This window comes from Camarhynchus parvulus, chromosome 17 (assembly GCF_901933205.1).
Source record: "Camarhynchus parvulus chromosome 17, STF_HiC, whole genome shotgun sequence".
Classification (NCBI taxonomy): domain Eukaryota; kingdom Metazoa; phylum Chordata; class Aves; order Passeriformes; family Thraupidae; genus Camarhynchus; species Camarhynchus parvulus.
Window position 1 is genome coordinate 11067932 of NC_044587.1, and position 16973 is coordinate 11084904.

General features: G+C 64.8%; 1 protein-coding gene across 1 annotated transcript; it reads left to right on the forward strand.

The window, feature by feature from the left end:
- The first annotated feature begins 8220 nt into the window (after positions 1-8220).
- AJM1 (apical junction component 1 homolog) lies at positions 8221-16594 on the forward strand. Its single transcript, XM_030961773.1, has 3 exons — positions 8221-8253; positions 11054-11127; positions 12854-16594. The coding sequence occupies exon 3, from the start codon at positions 12914-12916 to the stop codon at positions 16142-16144; it is 3231 nt and encodes a 1076-aa protein (XP_030817633.1). The 5' UTR covers positions 8221-8253; positions 11054-11127; positions 12854-12913; the 3' UTR covers positions 16145-16594.
- The last annotated feature ends 379 nt before the right edge of the window (positions 16595-16973 follow it).

The following is a 16973-nucleotide window of genomic DNA, read 5'->3' on the forward strand; positions in this document are numbered from 1 at the left end:
AAAACTCCTCCCTCCAGGGATCCAAGCTGCTGAGCCCCATGCCCCAGCCCTGCAAGGCCCATGCCAGAGGGACCGTGGCTGATACCTGGCCCGTGGCTGTCAAACCCCAGGTAGGGAACCAGCCCAGGACAAGCAGACAGGTCCCTGCAGTTTGTGCCACCACCACTCCAGCTGTTTCCCTGCCCATAGCAAGTGGTTGAAACCAGCTGATATTTAAGGACCCTTCCAACCCACAGCCCTCCATGATTTTATGATCCCTGTGGAAAGCTCTCCATCACCTTCTGCTTGGCGCTCAGGAGCTGTCTGATCACTGCCATCCAGATTTATTCCTGGACAATTTGTGCTGATTTGTTACTTTGCCAGGGCTCTTGTTTAAGTGCTGCTCCCTCTCCACAGCCCTTTACCCATGGGGCTCTGTTCCTGCTCCACCATTGTCCTGCTGGCCAGGGCTGGTTCTTAATGATTCCCATATAATCCCTCTCCTACTGACCCTGGGATGGGCTGGCCTTTCCCACAGCTGTAGCCAGTGTCACCAGGCCACCCAGCCTTCTTCATCCCCCATGGTCAATGCCAAGGGCCACATGCAAGGAGTGCCCTGATGGTGTCCTTTGGGGGATGCAGCTTTGCCCTATTTCTGTTGCTCCCATGAAGTCACGACAAGTCTCCCTAGCTTGCCAAGGCCCAGGGTGGGAATTTGCTTCCTTCCTCCCGTGAAAAAGTCATTGGAACTTGGATTTTAGCAGGCCACAAAATGAATGTGTAAAGCTGTGAGTGTTCTTGGAGGCTTTGGGGGGGGCTGTGGGGCAACCTGACTGCCCCCAGCCCTGGACTAGGATGGACCTGGCTGGGGGCTGGGCTGGGGGCACAGTGGGTTTTCTGCCTGCAATGTCCCTGCATTCAAGTGTCCAGGTGCCTGGGGAGCCCACGGTGCTTCCCTGTCCTTTGGGATGCCCCAGAGCAGCCAGATGAGTGATGGTGGGGAAATCCTGCAGTAGGACGGGTTTAGGGAGCGGGGCTGTAGCCTAGCAACAGCCTCAATCATGGCATAATAAAATTAATCTAGTGCTGGCTCAGTCTGCTGCATAAAGATACCAGGCTAAGTAGTCGAGCCTTTTTAACTGATGGGTTTGCCTCCAAACCAACCTGCAGCATCTGAGGCATGTCTGAAGTGTTCCTGGCCCAGAGGTGCTCCACGGTGAGTATCCAGGCTTTCTCTCCCAACCCCGTGGCAGGGTGGTTGCTGAGCAGAGGGAATTATCCTCTGGTACCTTCAGTGAGCAATCCTGGGCCCTCCCGGGGGCTCAGACAGACCCCGGTGGGGGGAGGTGGGATGAGGTCAACTAAACTGGGGACTCGGGCAGCCTGTGGGAAACAGGACTCCATTCCAGGTTAAAGCAGGGCTGTCTGCCTGCACCTGTGCTCTGCTTGGAGCTGCATGGGGATACTGCCATGGGGCAGCCACTCTGGGAAGCCCTTGAACTCCTGGGTCCCCCCAGGGTGTTGGCAGGCTCTGCCTTAGGGCAGGAGCAAGGAGGGGAGGCAGTGGTGCAGCTCTCCATCGCCACAGAGGGGAGGGGGGAGGCGGACGGGGGTGCTGTGCCTCCTGGTGGCAGGGGACACCTGCGGGGTGTCAGTCCCGCCTCTCCGTGCTCCAGGATGGCACGGAGAGCGCTCCCGGTGCCTGAGGCTTGGCCTGTGCAGCAGCCACGGCTGCGGCCCAAGCTGGTGTCTGCAGCCTGGCTGCGGGAGGGAGTCAGCCAGCTGGGGAAAGAGCAGGCTTTTCCCTGGAGCCGCCAGGAGAAACACCCCTCCCCGTGGCTTTGGTAGGCAGCGGCTCCGTGACAGGTGTGAGGTGATGAGTTCCTGCCTGCTGGGGCCGTCACCAGTGTCTGGGCACCCCTGCAGCTGTGGGAGGTCCCCAGTGACCAGGCTGCTCTGTGGCATCACTGAGGGGAGCTGGAGGGAGGCTCAGCACCCTGCCCAGTGCACTGGTGTCAGGGCAACACCGAGATCCCTCCTCACAGCCACTGTGGGGCACAAGGGGATCTGAAACAGGGTTTGCCTGTGGCCCTGCTGTGGGTCAGCAGATGGATGCCCTAAGCCTGACCTCTAGACTGCTTTCCTGTGAGACTTTGGGGACTAACTAGTCCTTCCCAATGAACTCCAACAGGAATGTGGGGTTACAGCTCTCTGTGCAGACAGGGACTTCTCAGTAGCTGCTCAAAAGGCACCCTTGAGTGCCAGCAAAGCCCAGGAGCCTGCAGGGCAGGGTCCAGCTCCCTCCCCAGCCCCCAAGAGGGCAGCAGGGCCGGATTTCTCCCTTGGTTCACAGCTGGAGGCAGGGAGGGGATGAGAGGGAGAGAGGAGAGAAGCTGAAGGGACCCTCCTGACCCTCCTGCCCCCAGCCAAGCATCACGCTGATGCCAGCCAGCTTGGGAAAATGAGAGCATCACCCGCAGACAGGAGCTGCAGGGTGCCAGCAGCATCTCATCCCATTCCAGCTCTGCCTCTCCCAGCTGTGGGATCCCCATGTTACCTTGGAAACAGAGGATTTCGCAGCAGCTTGCAGTGGTGCTGCCTGCGGTGGGGGCAGAGGCCCATGCCCACAGGACTGCCCTGCCCTCTCTGCGCCCCCAGCCCTGCCTGTGCTGCTCCCTTCTCCCTTCCCCAGGAGCAGGGGTGGGATGGCTGCCAGACCCCTTCTGCTCCCCTGAGGCTGGTCCTGCAGTGGGTGCTCTGTGCCCACCCTGTGCCCCCGCTGTGGCTGCCCACACAGGGAGGATGGGGAACAGAGAGCCCGAGAAAATGGGAAGGTATCAAATGATCAAATATTCATCCCCGCTGTGAATTGAGCAGCAGGATGGAGTGGAGCAGCCCCAATACTTCCCGGAGTCAGCACATGACATATGAGTCCCCAGCATGGCAAGGCACTGGGTGCCAGTCACCCCCATTTCCACAGGGGTGTCACAGTCCACAGGGTGGGCATAGGTGGGTGCCACAGCCCCCCATCCGCATTTTGGGGTGCCCCGCACCGTTCACCCAGTGCTGGAGCCCTCACCACTGCCTGGGTGGCTGCAGCCCGTGGGGGGGACCCAGCACCCACCTCCTGCCCCAGCACAAGCCTGGCCAGCCCCAGCCGCAGCCTCCTCCCGTGGAATCACGTCCTGCCGGGAGCGCGGCACGGACCCGGCATCGCCCCCCGGTGCTGCGGGTGGCACCCTGACCCCTTCCGGGCCGCATTCGGGAAGCCGAGCGAGAGCCCGGAGCTGCCTCAGCGGAGGCTCACGCTCGACTCGAGGCGCGGCCCAGCCCGTTCCCGGCGCAGGCATCACCCCGCGGCTGCAATCGCCCTGACACCGGCTCCGTCTCTCAGGTGGCCCCGGGGACGGGCCGATGGTGCCAGCGCCGCGCTGTCGCTTCCCATCGCGTGCCCCGATGAGCTGAGCAGCCTCTCCCTCACTCCGCTCTGCCGGGGCCGCCCGGCCCTTCCCCGGCACAGCCAGCTCGGGAACGTGTCCCCCGCCGTGCCGGGGACAGCGAGTCCCGAGCTGCCGGCGGGGTCTGACAGTGCCACCCTCCCGCCCAGACGGCCCCGGCTCCCCAGGCGGGCAGGAGCAGCCCGCCCTGGCCCTTGGGCTGCCAAGGGCACCCCTGGGGGGACAGCTGGGCCCCCGGCTCCCCAGGTTGGGCATTTTGGGGACCTGTTGGCTGCTTGGCATCTGCCAGCCGACCACGTCCCGCTGGGCAGATCCCAGAGCGCAGCGGGCCTGGGCGGGCTGGATGTGCCCTCTCGCCGTTCCTCAGTAACGCGCCCGGCACGGGGCAGAGGTGGAAACTGGTTTTTTGTGTTTAATGTCCTTCCAGGTATTTTTCCCCAAGTGGTTTTGGAGTTTCTCTGAGGAATCTCCTCCTTTTGTTTTCTCAGAGTGGCCCATGTTGGCTTCCCCTGGCATCACCAGACCAGTGCCCCTGTCTTACTGCCAAACTGGGGCTGCCAGAGGGGTCGCAGGTATAAATTTGAATATACTGTTAAAATTTAGACAAACAGTATATTCAAATGAGATTTATTTTATAAAGCTATAAGGTAAACCACTTAAAGCTCCACCAACACTTGAATACAGGTTTGTGATGTCAAGTGGAATTGTTACTGCCTGACTGACTTGAGAATGCCCAAGATTTTAGGACAGCTAACCCAGAGGATTTCCTTTGGGCAGTGTCCCAACCAAAGGGCAGAATTTCTGATGGCAGTCTTGCTGCTCCGAGGGGGATGGGCTCCACTGACCTCCACTGGGCCTTGTGGTCAGGTCATGGAATCACAAGCTGGTTTTGGAAAGGACGTTAAAGCCCATCTCATTCGACCCCTGTGCCATGGCAAGGACACCTCCCACTGTCCCAGGCTGCTCCCAGCCCTGTCCAGCCTGGCCTTGGGCACTGCCAGGGATGCAGGGGCAGCCACAGCTGCTCTGGGCACCCTGTGCCAGGGCCTGCCCACCCTGCCAGGGAACAATTCCTAATTCCCAATATCCCATCCATCCCTGCCCTCTGGCAGTGGGAGCCATTCCCTGTGTGCTGTCCCTCCATCCCTTGTCCCCAGTCCCTCTCCAGCTCTCCTGGAGCCCCTTTAGGCACTGGAAGGGGGCTCTGAGGTCTTCCCAAAGCCTTCTCCAGGCTGAACAATCCCAGCTCTCCCAGCCTGGCTCCAGAGCAGAAGAGCTCCAGCTCTCTGTTCTGTCACCCCGCCCTGGCTGGGGTCTGACCCTCTGTCCCTCCACAGCTGTCACACAGAGGTGACAGGTCAGCCTGCCCAGGGACAGTTGGTGCCATGGCTGGCCTTAGTCTTGGGAAGGCCCCCATGCCTGCTGGGGCAGCTGCTACTGCCACAGGTATCCTGGAGAAAACCCTTATTCTGGAGGCCTCCCCTCACTGCCCACCTGCTCCTGCCCATACTTGCCTCCTGGCGAACCTCTGGCCCTCCTGGCAGTGTTTTGTAAATGCCCAGGAAGGTCTTTCTAATGCTTCAAAACTGCTCTGTGCTGGCCCAGTCAGAGCTGTGCTCCCCTACTTATGTCCCAGCGGTCCCTACCAGTCTCCCCTGTCCCTGACCTCATTGCTGTGCCTCCACAGGTCCTGCTGTGACCTGAGGGCTGGCTCAGGGGATCCCCAAGCCCAGCAGGTTTGGGGAGTGGCCCCTGCCCCCATTCCCGGCCCCATGAGGGTCAGCATCCCCAGGGCAGGCGTGGGGGGCTCCTGTGCTGGGTGGTTAATGTCAAATCTCACAGCGAGCTCTCAGCGTGGCCTCAGTGAATTGGTCCTTGGGGAGGGCTGTGAGGCCGCAACACGCCCCCCCCCAGCTTTGCAGCTGTGTAGGACAGGTGTGACCCCAGATGTCCCTCCCAGAATGAGATCTGCCCTGCTTTGGGTCTCACCAAGTGTCCAGAGTCACAACAGACCTCCGGTGTGACCTTTGGGCATGTTGTTCCTCTGAGCCTCAGTTTTGCCTTTCGATGGGCCCAGCAGAACTAAGTCTGTCACCTGCAGACACTTTGGCCAGGTCCACACTGGCAGGGGCAAGTGGGGAAACTGAGTCACAGGGACACAGTGAATATTGTGGCTCTGCTCCCTGTGGGGTCTGGGGGAGGACTCAGCACCAAGGAGGCAAAGGCCCCACAGAAAGGGGGATTTGCCCCCACACTGGCCCGGCTTGGCCGCTACTGGCCTTGACAGCAGGCCACAGTGGGGCAGCCCAGACACAGGGACAGGAGCTGCTCCTGCCTAGGGACAGGCATCAGGCTGGCCTTTTCCCTGTCGGATTGCAGGACTCAGGCTTGTGGGATCCCTCTGGCTATTCACAGGTTCCTGTGGCACAACAGGGCCCCAGGCAGCTCGGCCAGGGACAAGCCTGGACCCGCAGAGCCATGGCAGGGCCCCAACACCTCTGTCCTCCGCACAGGGGTAGGGGACAGTTCCATCCCAACCTGCTGAGTCCTGCTGCCCACATGGCTGTGCCAAGGCGGTCCCCTCCATGTCAGGGGCTGCCACCTCTGTGGGTGGTGTTCCCAAGGCCATGGGCAGCCCCCCAGCCCTGCCACCCACCCCTTCTCAGTTCCTGGGGAGCTGGGGTTGCCTCCCCTGCCTGAGTGCCACAGACCGGGAGCCCGGGTGTCACAGCCCTGAGCAGCCAGCACGACCGCAGCCCTCGGGGGATCTTGTCCTCTGCCACAGGCTGCCACTGGCTCGAGCAGGAGGAGGAGGAGCAGAAGGAGCAGGAGAAGGAGGAGGAGCAGGAGGGGAAGGCGGTGTCCAGAGCCCCATTGCCCTGAGCACATGACATGGCGCTGTCATGTCCGGTGCGTGGAGACCTGCCCGCGGTGCAGTTGGATCCCTAAGCACCTTCCAGCCTGGAATAGCAGCCTCACACGAGGAGCAGATGGTCTCACTGTCTCCCGCCATGGGGCTTGGGGGACACGGTCCAACCCGTTTGTTCCCTGATTTCGGACTTGTCACTCCAAAGCCCAGAGCTCCAGACAGGCGACCTCAATCCATGCAGGTGTCACCCAGGGCCACAGCTGCACGGACAGAGGGTGGCACTGTAGGGGATGCCCTAAGGGGAGCATACTCCTCCATGCACGGACTCGGCACTCCACAGGGATGGGCTCTGGCATCGTTCGGGTGATTGCACCCACGGGCGATGTGGAGCCTGCCCGGTGCTCCGGCGTGCATCAGCGGCCACAGCGGCGGCGCTCGGGGCTGCCTGGCGCAGGGCTGGCAGCAGGCGGGAGCAGATGGAGCAGCACGGCGGGGACCGCGGGGACAGGAAGCCGGGGGCAGCGGGAGCGGCTGGACCAACAGCCGGAGCCCGTGTCCTGCAGAGAGGAACATGGAAGTGCCGGGGAGTGCGTGGGGGCGCGGGTGATGGGGCCCATCTGAACATGGTGCGGGGGTCCCTTGGCCCCGTGTGCGCAGCAGGGACAGGCTCACCCTGCTCCCAGCTCCTCCTCCAGCTCCTGTGCCACTCGTCAGTTCCTGGCACTCAGCCCGGCCCCCAGGGCACACACCGCTGGTGCCAGCGGGCTCAGCAATGCCCGCTGCTCCCAAGGGCATTCCTGCAGGAATCACAGCAGCGCCAGCCCATCACAGGCCCGCCAGCACCGCTCTGCCTGGTGCAGGCACCAGAGACAGTGGAAGTCCGTTCCTGGAGCTGGAGTGGAAGAAGGAAAGGGTCTTGGCTACAGGGATTTTGAAACAAGCAAATCCCGGGGTGCACCTGCCATGCAGAAACACATGGAGAGCATCAGCCTTGGATCAGGGCTTGGAGCCATGGCAGGTACTGGTGGGTCCCAGGGCCATGGCCATGGCCCCTTGCCAGGGCACCCACAGGTGCTGGGGCTGCCCCCGGGGCTGTGGGCAGTGGAGGGCAGCTCAAGGAGATGATGGGGGGAAACTGAGGCCAGCTGTGATCATGGGGCCGTGCTGTGCATCTCCAGATGCTGGGGCCTGAGTGTGCCAGGAGTTGTTCTGTGCCTCCTCCGTCCATCTCCATCCCTGAGCATCCCTGTGGATTCTAGCCACCACAGGCAGTGAGAGTCCCGGAGACTCTGGGAAAACGAGGCCGTTCCATGGAGGAGCTTAGCAGGGGATTTCGCTGCCCAGTCGGCCCCGGCCGCGCAGGGCCGCGGTGGTGGGGCAAGGTCAGGCAGGACAGGCCCGGGGGGCTGCCCACGCTGGGCAGCTGCCGGCGCAAGGCCCCCGTGCCTGCGGGTGCCGTGAGGTCTCTGTACAGGGTGCGGGGCTGAGCCCGGGTGCCCCCGCGGACATTCACACCCATGGAGCGGGGAAACCCCTGAAGGATGGCACCGGGGGCCCCCGACCCTGCCCGGAGGTCCCGGGGGAAGAGGGGGCGCTGCGAGGGGTGGGGGCGGGGCCGGGAACCGGGGTGGGAACCGGGGTTAGGGAGCCGGGCGGGGGAGCGGAGATGGATGGGGATGATGGGGATGAGGACCGGTCTGGGGGCGGTGCCGGGGGAGGCTACGGTCCCGGTGCCGGCCCCGCCGGTAACTCCGCCTGCCGTATTAATGGGAAAACAAGCGGCTGCAGAGCGTTGGGCCGAGCCGTGCTGTGCCGTGCCGTGCCTTGCCGGATCGGGCGGAGCCGGGCCATGGTCCCCAGGGCGGCGGCAGCCCCAGCCTAGCGCGGCGGCGGCGGCGGCGGCTGGGGGATGCGGCGGGAGCCGCCAGAGCGGCTGGCGCGGAGCAGGTAAGGGGGTCCCGGGCAGGGGGCTGAGGGTTGCTGTACCCCCGGGGGCCCCCCCTCGCAGGCCTCCCCTCGACCATCGCCTCGCATCACATCATATCTCATCTTCCCCCTTTGCCCCCCACTGTGTTCCACATCCCCATCCTATTCCCCGAAGATCCTCCCGGGGCATCCCAACCCCCAGGCTCCCCGCACAATCGTCCCGTGCCCCACATCCCCGTCCCCGTCTATCTGTGCTCCCTCCGTTCCATCAGTCTCATCGGGGCCATCCCCATCCCGTGCTCCTGAGCCGAGTCATCCCACCCCATCTCACCGGTATTTCGGGGTTCTCCATACTCCCGTGAGCCCTATCCCCATCCCATCCCATCCCATCCCATCCCATCCCTATACCCATCCCCATCTCCCAGCCCCAAACCCATCCTCATCTCCGTCCCATCCCACCGCAGCGCTCGAGCGGAGCCATTTCACCCCTCCCCCCGGTGCCCAGCTCAGCGCCCTGCGCGGCCCAGCGGGCCCGGTGCCGCCCGGTGCCGGTGCGCAGCGGGGTGGGGGTAGCCGGGGCCACCGCCCCGGCGTCTGCGGCAGCGCCCGGGACAGACCCGCTCCCCCCGGGGGCCACCCCATGCACCGTCCACCCAGTCCCGGCCCCACAACTCGCCCTCCCGGCTTGCTCCTGGTTCCCCTGCCCCCCGGCTTTGCCCGTTTGCGGGTGCCCCCCACGCTGGGGAATTAGAGGGGCCGGGGGTCAGGCCGTCCCCTACACCCCGGGGTGCTGCTCACCCCGGCAGGATGACTCCTCCGGGGGCACATGCTGGGTTCGGATTTGGCAGCCATCTGTGCCTGGTGGGCTTGGGACAGGGACAGGGGGCGATGTGGCCGTGCCAGCGGCAGAGAGGCTGATTCACGGGGCTGGGGAGCACAGAGTGGAGGGGCTCTCTGATGTGTAGGGCGGGCAACCGCCACAGGGGCATAGGGCACCATGTGCGTATCCTGGGGGTGGCACGGGGTGGGGGAGCGTCTATTTGCCACGGATACGGAGCAGCGGCGGGATGGGCAGTGGGCTCCCTCACCACAGACCGTGTCGGCTGCCAGCTCCCGGTGCGGGAAGTGCCCAGGCAGCAGCGGCCATCAGTGTCCCGCTGACACGCACACGGTGCACAGGCCCGTGCGCAGCAGAGCTGGCTGTGCACACCGGGCACACACGGGCACAGACACTGCCCCCACGGCAGCTGCTGCTGGGACCTCCAGCATCATCTGCTCGAGCAGTGTTTGCAGCAGGACGCTGTCCTTGGCTGCCTGTCCCAATGCAGGGGCCGCTGGTGCACTCAGGGTAGCACTTGGGGCCGTGCTGGGCAGCGCTGGGGCAGGGCTGTGCCTTGCTGGGCAGTGCTGAGCCACGCTGATGCTGCTGGCTGTGCCTGCGGGGCCGTGAGTGCAGTGGGCCCGGTGCAGTGCAGTGTGCGCTGGGGCTGCTCTGGGGGGGGGGGCGGCAGTGCAGCATGCTCAGCACTCTGCATGTGCAGGCACCATACCCACTGCAGCACTCCTGCCTGCTCAGTGGGATGCGCGTGGGCAGCGAGCAGGCAGGATGGGCAGCAATGCCCAGGCAGTGTGCGGGCAGGGTGTGCGGGGCAGTGCCCTGGCAAGGCACCAAGTGCAGGATGGGCTGGCAGCAGCCCTTGCCATGTCCAGAGACAGGCAGCGAATGGGCAGTGCTGAGGGTAGCGCGGGCAGGCCGTGCACTGGCAGGGTTGTGTGCATGGGCAGCTTGGGGCAGAGCACAGGCAGTGTGTGGTCAGCGCCCTGGGAGTGTGGGCAGTGTGCAGGCAGTGCCCGCTGTGGTTGTGGGGCAGGCAGGGTACTGCAGTGTGTGGGCAGTGTGGGGTCCGCACTCCTCCCCCCACAGCCCTCACGTGGCACATGCAGGCAGTGACCCAGTTCCGGGCATCCTTCGTGGGCCCCTCTGGCAGCGGGGCCGCCCCCAGCCCAGCGCCTCGTGCTGCCGGAGCCCGGGCTCACGGGCAGCGTGGAGGGAGCAGCGCCCGGGCCCGTGCCGGGAGCAAGGGCAGGACCCCACGGGGGGCGGCTCCTATCCACTCCTGGGCACCGGCCGCTCTGCAAGTGCTGTCGGCAGGTGTCACATCCACGGGGTGACACCGTGTGGGCATCCCGGATAGGGAGGCTGGTGCCTGCCGAAACTGGGCACTGCTGGGGGCGAAGGGAGCACCCAACCAACCGGATGCCCACTAGCCGGGGGGAATGGAGAGCAGAGGGGATGCAAAACCCTCTCCCTGCAGAGTTGGTGTCAGAGGCTGGCGGGCATGTGAGCATAATGGCACTGGCAGCACCGTGGGGCCATCCCGGCTCTGCCCCCCTCAATAGGCAGAGGTTTCCAGCAGCTGCAGGAGGGCTCTGCTCTCCCTGCAGTGCCACAGAGCCCCAGCTCCCCGTGCAAGCCTCCCCCTGCACCCACGCTGTCCTTACCCACGCTGTCCTCGCAGAGGAGGAATAATTTGGAGAAACCATGGCAACCCCACAGCTCCACCGGCAGTGGGTGCCGCTGGGTGGGTGGAAGACACTGGTGCCCGTGGGATGCAGCGCCCACATCCCCAGTGCACAGGGATGCACACATGCTGGGTGACAGTTCTTTGGGTGGCAGTTCTTTTTGGTTCAGCAGGGCTGTGGCTGCAGGGGTCTCTTGAGGGTGCTCCATGCACTCACAAGGCGTCCATGGCCCCAGCAGCCACACCTCCACCACACTGGGAGTGCCCAAGAAGCCTCATGTGCCTTGTTTGTTTTACAGCGCTGGGATGGAGTCACCACAGGCCCCTCGGCCACCTCAGCCCACCCACCCCCTCACTGCTGCTGCTGGACCAGGTAGGACCCTGGGCTACAGTTCCCTGCCTACCAGCCACCCCAACACCACAGGAATGGGCTTCCCAATGCCACTGTCACCATCGCTGTGGCATGAGGTGCTGCCTTGCCGGATCCAGCCCAGTTCCCACATACTGTAACACAGCAGAGCCAATACTGGGCCACCTTCTGGGGGGCAAACCTGCCCTCCCAGCTCTGCAGGGAGACACTGGGACCCCCATCTCCTTTCTCATGGCATCTTGCTCTTCCCAGCCCATCACATGAACAGACACCCCAAGGACACTGGAGTCACCTCAGCTCTGCCATCTGCACCCCCCCAGCTGTGGAGCAGGTAATGAGGAGGAACCCAAGTCCCCTCCCCATCTCTGCATAGTCGATGCTTATTGCTAAATAAAGTAAATTCTTTTTCTCCAAGAAACATCCTCCCTGTGGTCCTCTGCTGCTCTTTAAAGCCAAGTGTCCACCCATCTTTAGTGCAACACAGAGCAGCCAGCATCAACAAGTGCACCCAGGCCCTTGGGGGCCACAACACCCAATGCTCAGACGACATGGTGAGGTGACAGCTGGGGGGCCCCTGTTGTGGGCAGAGAAGGTGCACATCTCCCAGTGCTGGTGACAACCCATGGCAGCTCTCGAAGGGCTGGTAGGGAAGGTCAGTGCTACAACCCACTTAGTCCTGTGGGCAGACCCCTTCCTCTGTCCCCACCATGCACTGTGGCAACCTTGTAATGAAGTCCTCATTGTCACACAGCTGTGTCACACTGCGGCTGGGGACTCTGCCCACCCTGGCCACCCAAGAGCATTGTCCCAGAGCACTGGGTGCTAGGTGCTGGCACACAGTGGGTGTCAGACCCCATCTCCCACAGCAGCTGAAGCCACCATCAGATTTGCTTTCCAGCCCAGGGGACATGTCACAGCCATGGGTCACAGAAGACGACAAAGCCAGAGGGTACTGAGCCAGCACAGCTCCTCTGGCACAGGGAGGTGATGCAGGTATCACTGCTTACATGTGGGTTGGGGCACCCACCACAACACCCCTCTGCCACCCCTTGGGGCCACCTCTGATCTGAAAGACCCAGAGAGTGTGCAACTCCATGTAGCCAGCCCTGTGACCACCCCGCACGGGTGTTTGTGGGCCACAGTGGGTGCAGCCACCACAGGGAGGGGTTGTAGCTCCTGCCTCCTACAGAGCCCCAGACCATGGGGGCTTCCCAGCCACCACGGCGGGTGCTCATGGTGCCTGTCCCTGGGCCCTGCAGGGCTGGTGCAGGGACGTGGGTACACACAGTCCCAGGAGATCCCTCAACACTCCAGTGCTCTCACCAGGACTGAGCACACACTTTCCATGGAAAACCCTGGTGTTGAACCCTCACAGCCCTGCTCAGAGCTGCCAATTCATGTGATTCTGCAAGACAGTCCCTGTGCCCTGTGGGCCAGGAAGAGGGCACAGTACTCTGTGTTCTCCTCTTACCGTGCTGAGCTGGTATGCAGTTGCCTGGCTGCCCCCATCAGTGTCCTGCCAGCTGCTCCGTGATTTGCACCCTGGATCTGGAGACTTTTTCCAGTTTCTTCCTCCAGTTGATTGACTATTGACAGCAGCAGTGGAGGCTGGGATGCCCCCAAACCTTCCTTTCTGAAGAGATGGCCAACCCCCAGCTCTGAGCCAGGAGCAGCGGGGATTGATATGAGATCACTCCAGGATTGAGGCACCTCATGTGTTCTCTTGCAGGGTGGGCTACCGTCCTCTGAGGCCGTGTGACAGGGAACTGGCAGAAGAGTCGCTTTTAAGATGACACGAACAGACCCACCTGACATTCTGGTGTCCACGGTGTACCAAGACATCAAGGTGGCGACAGCAGCCCCTGGGGATTCCGTTGTCTGTCAGCCCCTAGCACAATGTGACGCCTCCATGTCCTCCTCCCTGTCCCGCGAGCCGCAGCCCTTCAACAAGCGCCATTGCAGGAGTTTCGACTTCATCGAGTCGCTGGAAGAGTTGGGCACCCCCTCGGCCATGGAGCGCGCCTGCCCGCGCCCCGGCATGCCCGAGCCCACGCCGGGGCCGCCGGGCAGGCAGGCGCCACCGAAGCCGGACCCTTACAGCGGCAGAGCCCCCGCGCCGCGGAGCGAGCCGAAGCGCCGAGCCCGCTCCAAGAGCGCCCCGCGGGTGAAGTCCACCCTGACCCCGGTGCCCATCACCGTGGCGGCATCACCGCCGCCAGCCCGGCGTGGGCGGGAGGTGCTGCGGGGGGCACGGGAGCCCTCCCGCACTGATCCCTCGCCGCGCCGCGAGGGCTCGATGCCGCTGCGGGCACTGGCCAACGAGGTTCACCCCATCAAGCTGCAGCCGCAGCGGAGCAGCGTCAGCCGCATCTCCCCGCTCTGCCTGGGCAGCAATTGCTACGAGGAAGGGCCGGGGGGGAAGGTGGGCGCCAGCCCCCACGTCAAGTGCCGAGTGGACATCAAACCCGACGAGGCAGTGCTGGTGCACACGGCGCGGAGCCTGCGGGCAGCCCCGAACCGTCCGGAGCCGCCGCGCTGGCCCCGCACCCCTGGGGCCGCCCGCAGCCTGACCGTGCCAGGGAGCCGGCAGGCGTCCGCGTCCCGCACGCCCACCCCCAGCGACTCCTACAGCGGGGACCCTCCGCTGCTGCCCTACCCCGGTGAGTACTACGAGGCAGATCCCCGGGCGCTGGCGTACCAGACAGTGCCCGTGCCAGCCTCACGGGAATTCAGGGAGTACCCCGACAGGGGCTGCATGACCTTTTCGGCCCCCGGGGTCCCAGCCAAGTTCTTCTACGCCGAGGAGTCAGCGCGGTGCCCCAGCCCTGCCATGCCCCTCCGCAGCTCTGGCTATGCCAGCTACCCCTACCCCAGCCGCCACGCCGTGCCCCAGCCCTTCTACAGCGAGGACCCGGTCAAGGCTGCTGCTCACACGATGCCGCCCCGGACGTTGTACGTGGAGGAGGCGCGGGGTTACCCGGTGCAGGAGGCACCTGCCCGCACTTTCTATGGGGATGAGCCCCGCTACTACGCCCCGCGTGGGACCCCTGTCAAAACCCTCTACGCCGAGGACGCTCGGACATACCCAGCCCTCAGCTCCTCCCCCCGGCTGCTCTACGCCGAGGACTACGGGAAGTACCGGGAACGGGAGGTGCTGTCGCGCACGTGCCCCCCGCCCCGCAGCGCACAGCCCCTGCACTTCGGGGACTGGTACTGCCCCGAGCGGGCCACGCTGCCCTACCAGAGCCTGCAGCTGTCCCGCTTCACCCCACAGCCGGCCGGGCGTGAGGCCATGTTCTCCTCCTGGCATGCCAGCTACGGCGTGACTCCACCGCGGCTGGGCCGGCAGACCCAGCACTACTCCAAATCCTGGGACAACATCCTGGCGCCAGCAGCGCGCAGGGAGGAGGCCCTGCTGCGTGGGCGCAGCTATGAGAACCTGCTCGCCCATGAAGAGCACCGTGCCTTATCCCCCGAGGAGCGCCGGCAGCCTGTGGTGATCAACCTGTCGAGCTCACCCAAGCGCTACGCGGCCCTGTCCCTCTCCGAGAGCTCCATCCTCGAGCGGGTGCACGCTGACGGCAGCCGCGGGCACTCGGGCCGCTCCTGGTACGTCACGCCGGAGATCACCATCACGGACAACGACATCCGCGCCGAGGGGCTGGGCCGGAGCGAGAGGCGCTCGGCCAGCTGGGACATGCTGGACGCGGGCCGGGAGTGCAGGCCCTACGCTGTGCCCTGCGCCCCGCAGCCCGGCCCCAGGGAGAGCGGCTCGGGGCGCCAGCGCAGCCTGGAGCAGCTGGACGAACTCATCACCGACCTTGTCATTGACTACAAGCCGGCGCCGGGCCACCGCTCCGGGGACAGGGACAGCCTCGCGGAGCAGCTCAAGCAGCTGCTGAGCAGCGGCGCCTCGGGGCCCCCCCGGCGGGGCGAGGGCAGGCGGGTCCCTCACAACGTGCCCGAGGGACCCCGACCCACAAAGGAGCAGCCGGGCCCCAGCTCCCATGCTGGCACCCCGCACCGCCCACCGGCCACCGGCCCCTTCGAAAAGTCACCGGAGAACTGCTCGCCCGACCTGAGCGCTGAGGAGGACGACATGATGATGTGCTCCAATGCCAAGTGCCGGCGCACAGAGACTATGTTCAATGCCTGCCTCTACTTCAAATCGTGCCACAGCTGCTACACCTACTACTGCTCCCGGCACTGCCGGCGCGAGGACTGGGACACGCACAAGGCCAGCTGCGTCTACGGGCGGGTGGGCAGCGTCTGCCGCCACGTCCTGCAGTTCTGCCGCGAGAACACCGAGGTGCACAAGGCTTTCTCACGTATCGCCAAGGTGGGATACCTCTCCCGCGGCCGTGGCGTCCTCTTCCTGGGCTTCCCCAATGCGGGCTCCGCCGAGAACTTTCTCCAGTTTGGGCTGGAGAGCCTGCTGATGTCCCCCACGTACCTGTCCCTGCGGGAGCTGGACAGCTACTCGGACAACCTGGGGGAGTATGCTCAGGAGCTGCGGGAGACAGGCAACCAGTACGACCCCAGCGAATGTTTCCTGCTGAATGTAACCGTGGCCGTCACTCAGAAAGTGCCAGAGAGGCCGTCACCGAAGATGCAGGTGCCGACGGTCAGGAAATATGCCAAGGTGGCCTTAGCCTCCTCCAGCCCTGAGAAGAAGATCTTGAAGAAGGAGCGGGACATGGAAACGTTGATCCTGACGCCACCGCCCGGAACGGCGGACATCGACAAGGAGGGGGAGGAGGGCCGGAAGGCTCGGGAGGTCTGCTTCATCAACATCCAGCGGGAGCTGCGCATCCGCGGCGTCTTCCTGCGGCACGAGTTCCCCGCTGTCTACGAGCAGCTCTGCGACTTCGTGGAGAGCAACAAGCGCTTCACTCCCACCACCATCTACCCCATCGACAAGAGGACGGGCAAACAGTTCATGTGCATGATTATGGCGGCCTCCGAGCCTCGCACCCTCGACTGGGTGGCCAGCCCCAACCTCCTGGACGACATCATGTGAACGCAGGGCGGGGGGCACCCCCTCTGTAGACACGTACTGTCCTGTCAGAGCCCCCTCGGCTGTTACACCAAGGGGCACCAAGGGGAGGGGGCTGCGGGCAGCCGGCAGTGCTGGGGGGGCCGGGCGGTGACGGGAGCACAGCCCGAAGTTTGCCCTGGAACCCAGAGCCTGGTGAGCCCCTGCAGAGCCCTCTCGGATGAGCAGTGCTTGGCCAGAGCGGGGGCGCCCCGCACACCCCCAACCCCTGCCCACCGGGGCTGCCGCAGGGTCCCCTCAGCACGGAGGGTCCCGCAGCGGCCATACCCAGCGCCTGGGACTGGGCTCACCCGGACCGTGTCCCCTCCGCGTCTGTGTAGGCTGTGCGTGTTACTGCGGGAGCGTCAGGTGCTGGGGGCCCTGGGATCCCACGCGGGCTCTGGGCACAGAGCGGGGCAGGGCTGGGGGGTCCCTGGACGCTGCCGGGGGAGGGGCGGAGCGGCCGCGGTGAGGGATCCACGGGGGGGAACGGGCTCTGACCGGGGTCGGAGGTAATCGCCAGTGAGGGGTGACCGTGGCGGGGATCAGGGAAGGCGAGGCAGAGCCGGGGTTGTCGAGCCCACCGCCGGCACCGCGCCGGCGGCAGCGTGCCCCCCCCCAGAGCCGCTGCCCGGCGGGACCCCGCGCCGGCTGTGGGCGGAGCCTGGCTCCGCGAGCGCTGGTTGGACGTCGGGCGGAGGAGGCGGGAACACGGGCAGAGGCCGGGCGCTGGTTGGACGTCGGGCGGAGGAGGCGGGAACACGGGCAGGGGCCGGGCGCTGGTTGGACGCCGGGCGGAGGAGGCGGGAACACG

What these genes read in the sequence shown, in the direction of transcription:
- AJM1 (XM_030961773.1), top strand. Translation starts at nt 12,914, where the DNA reads ATGACACGAACAGACCCACCTGACATTCTGGTGTCCACGGTGTACCAA.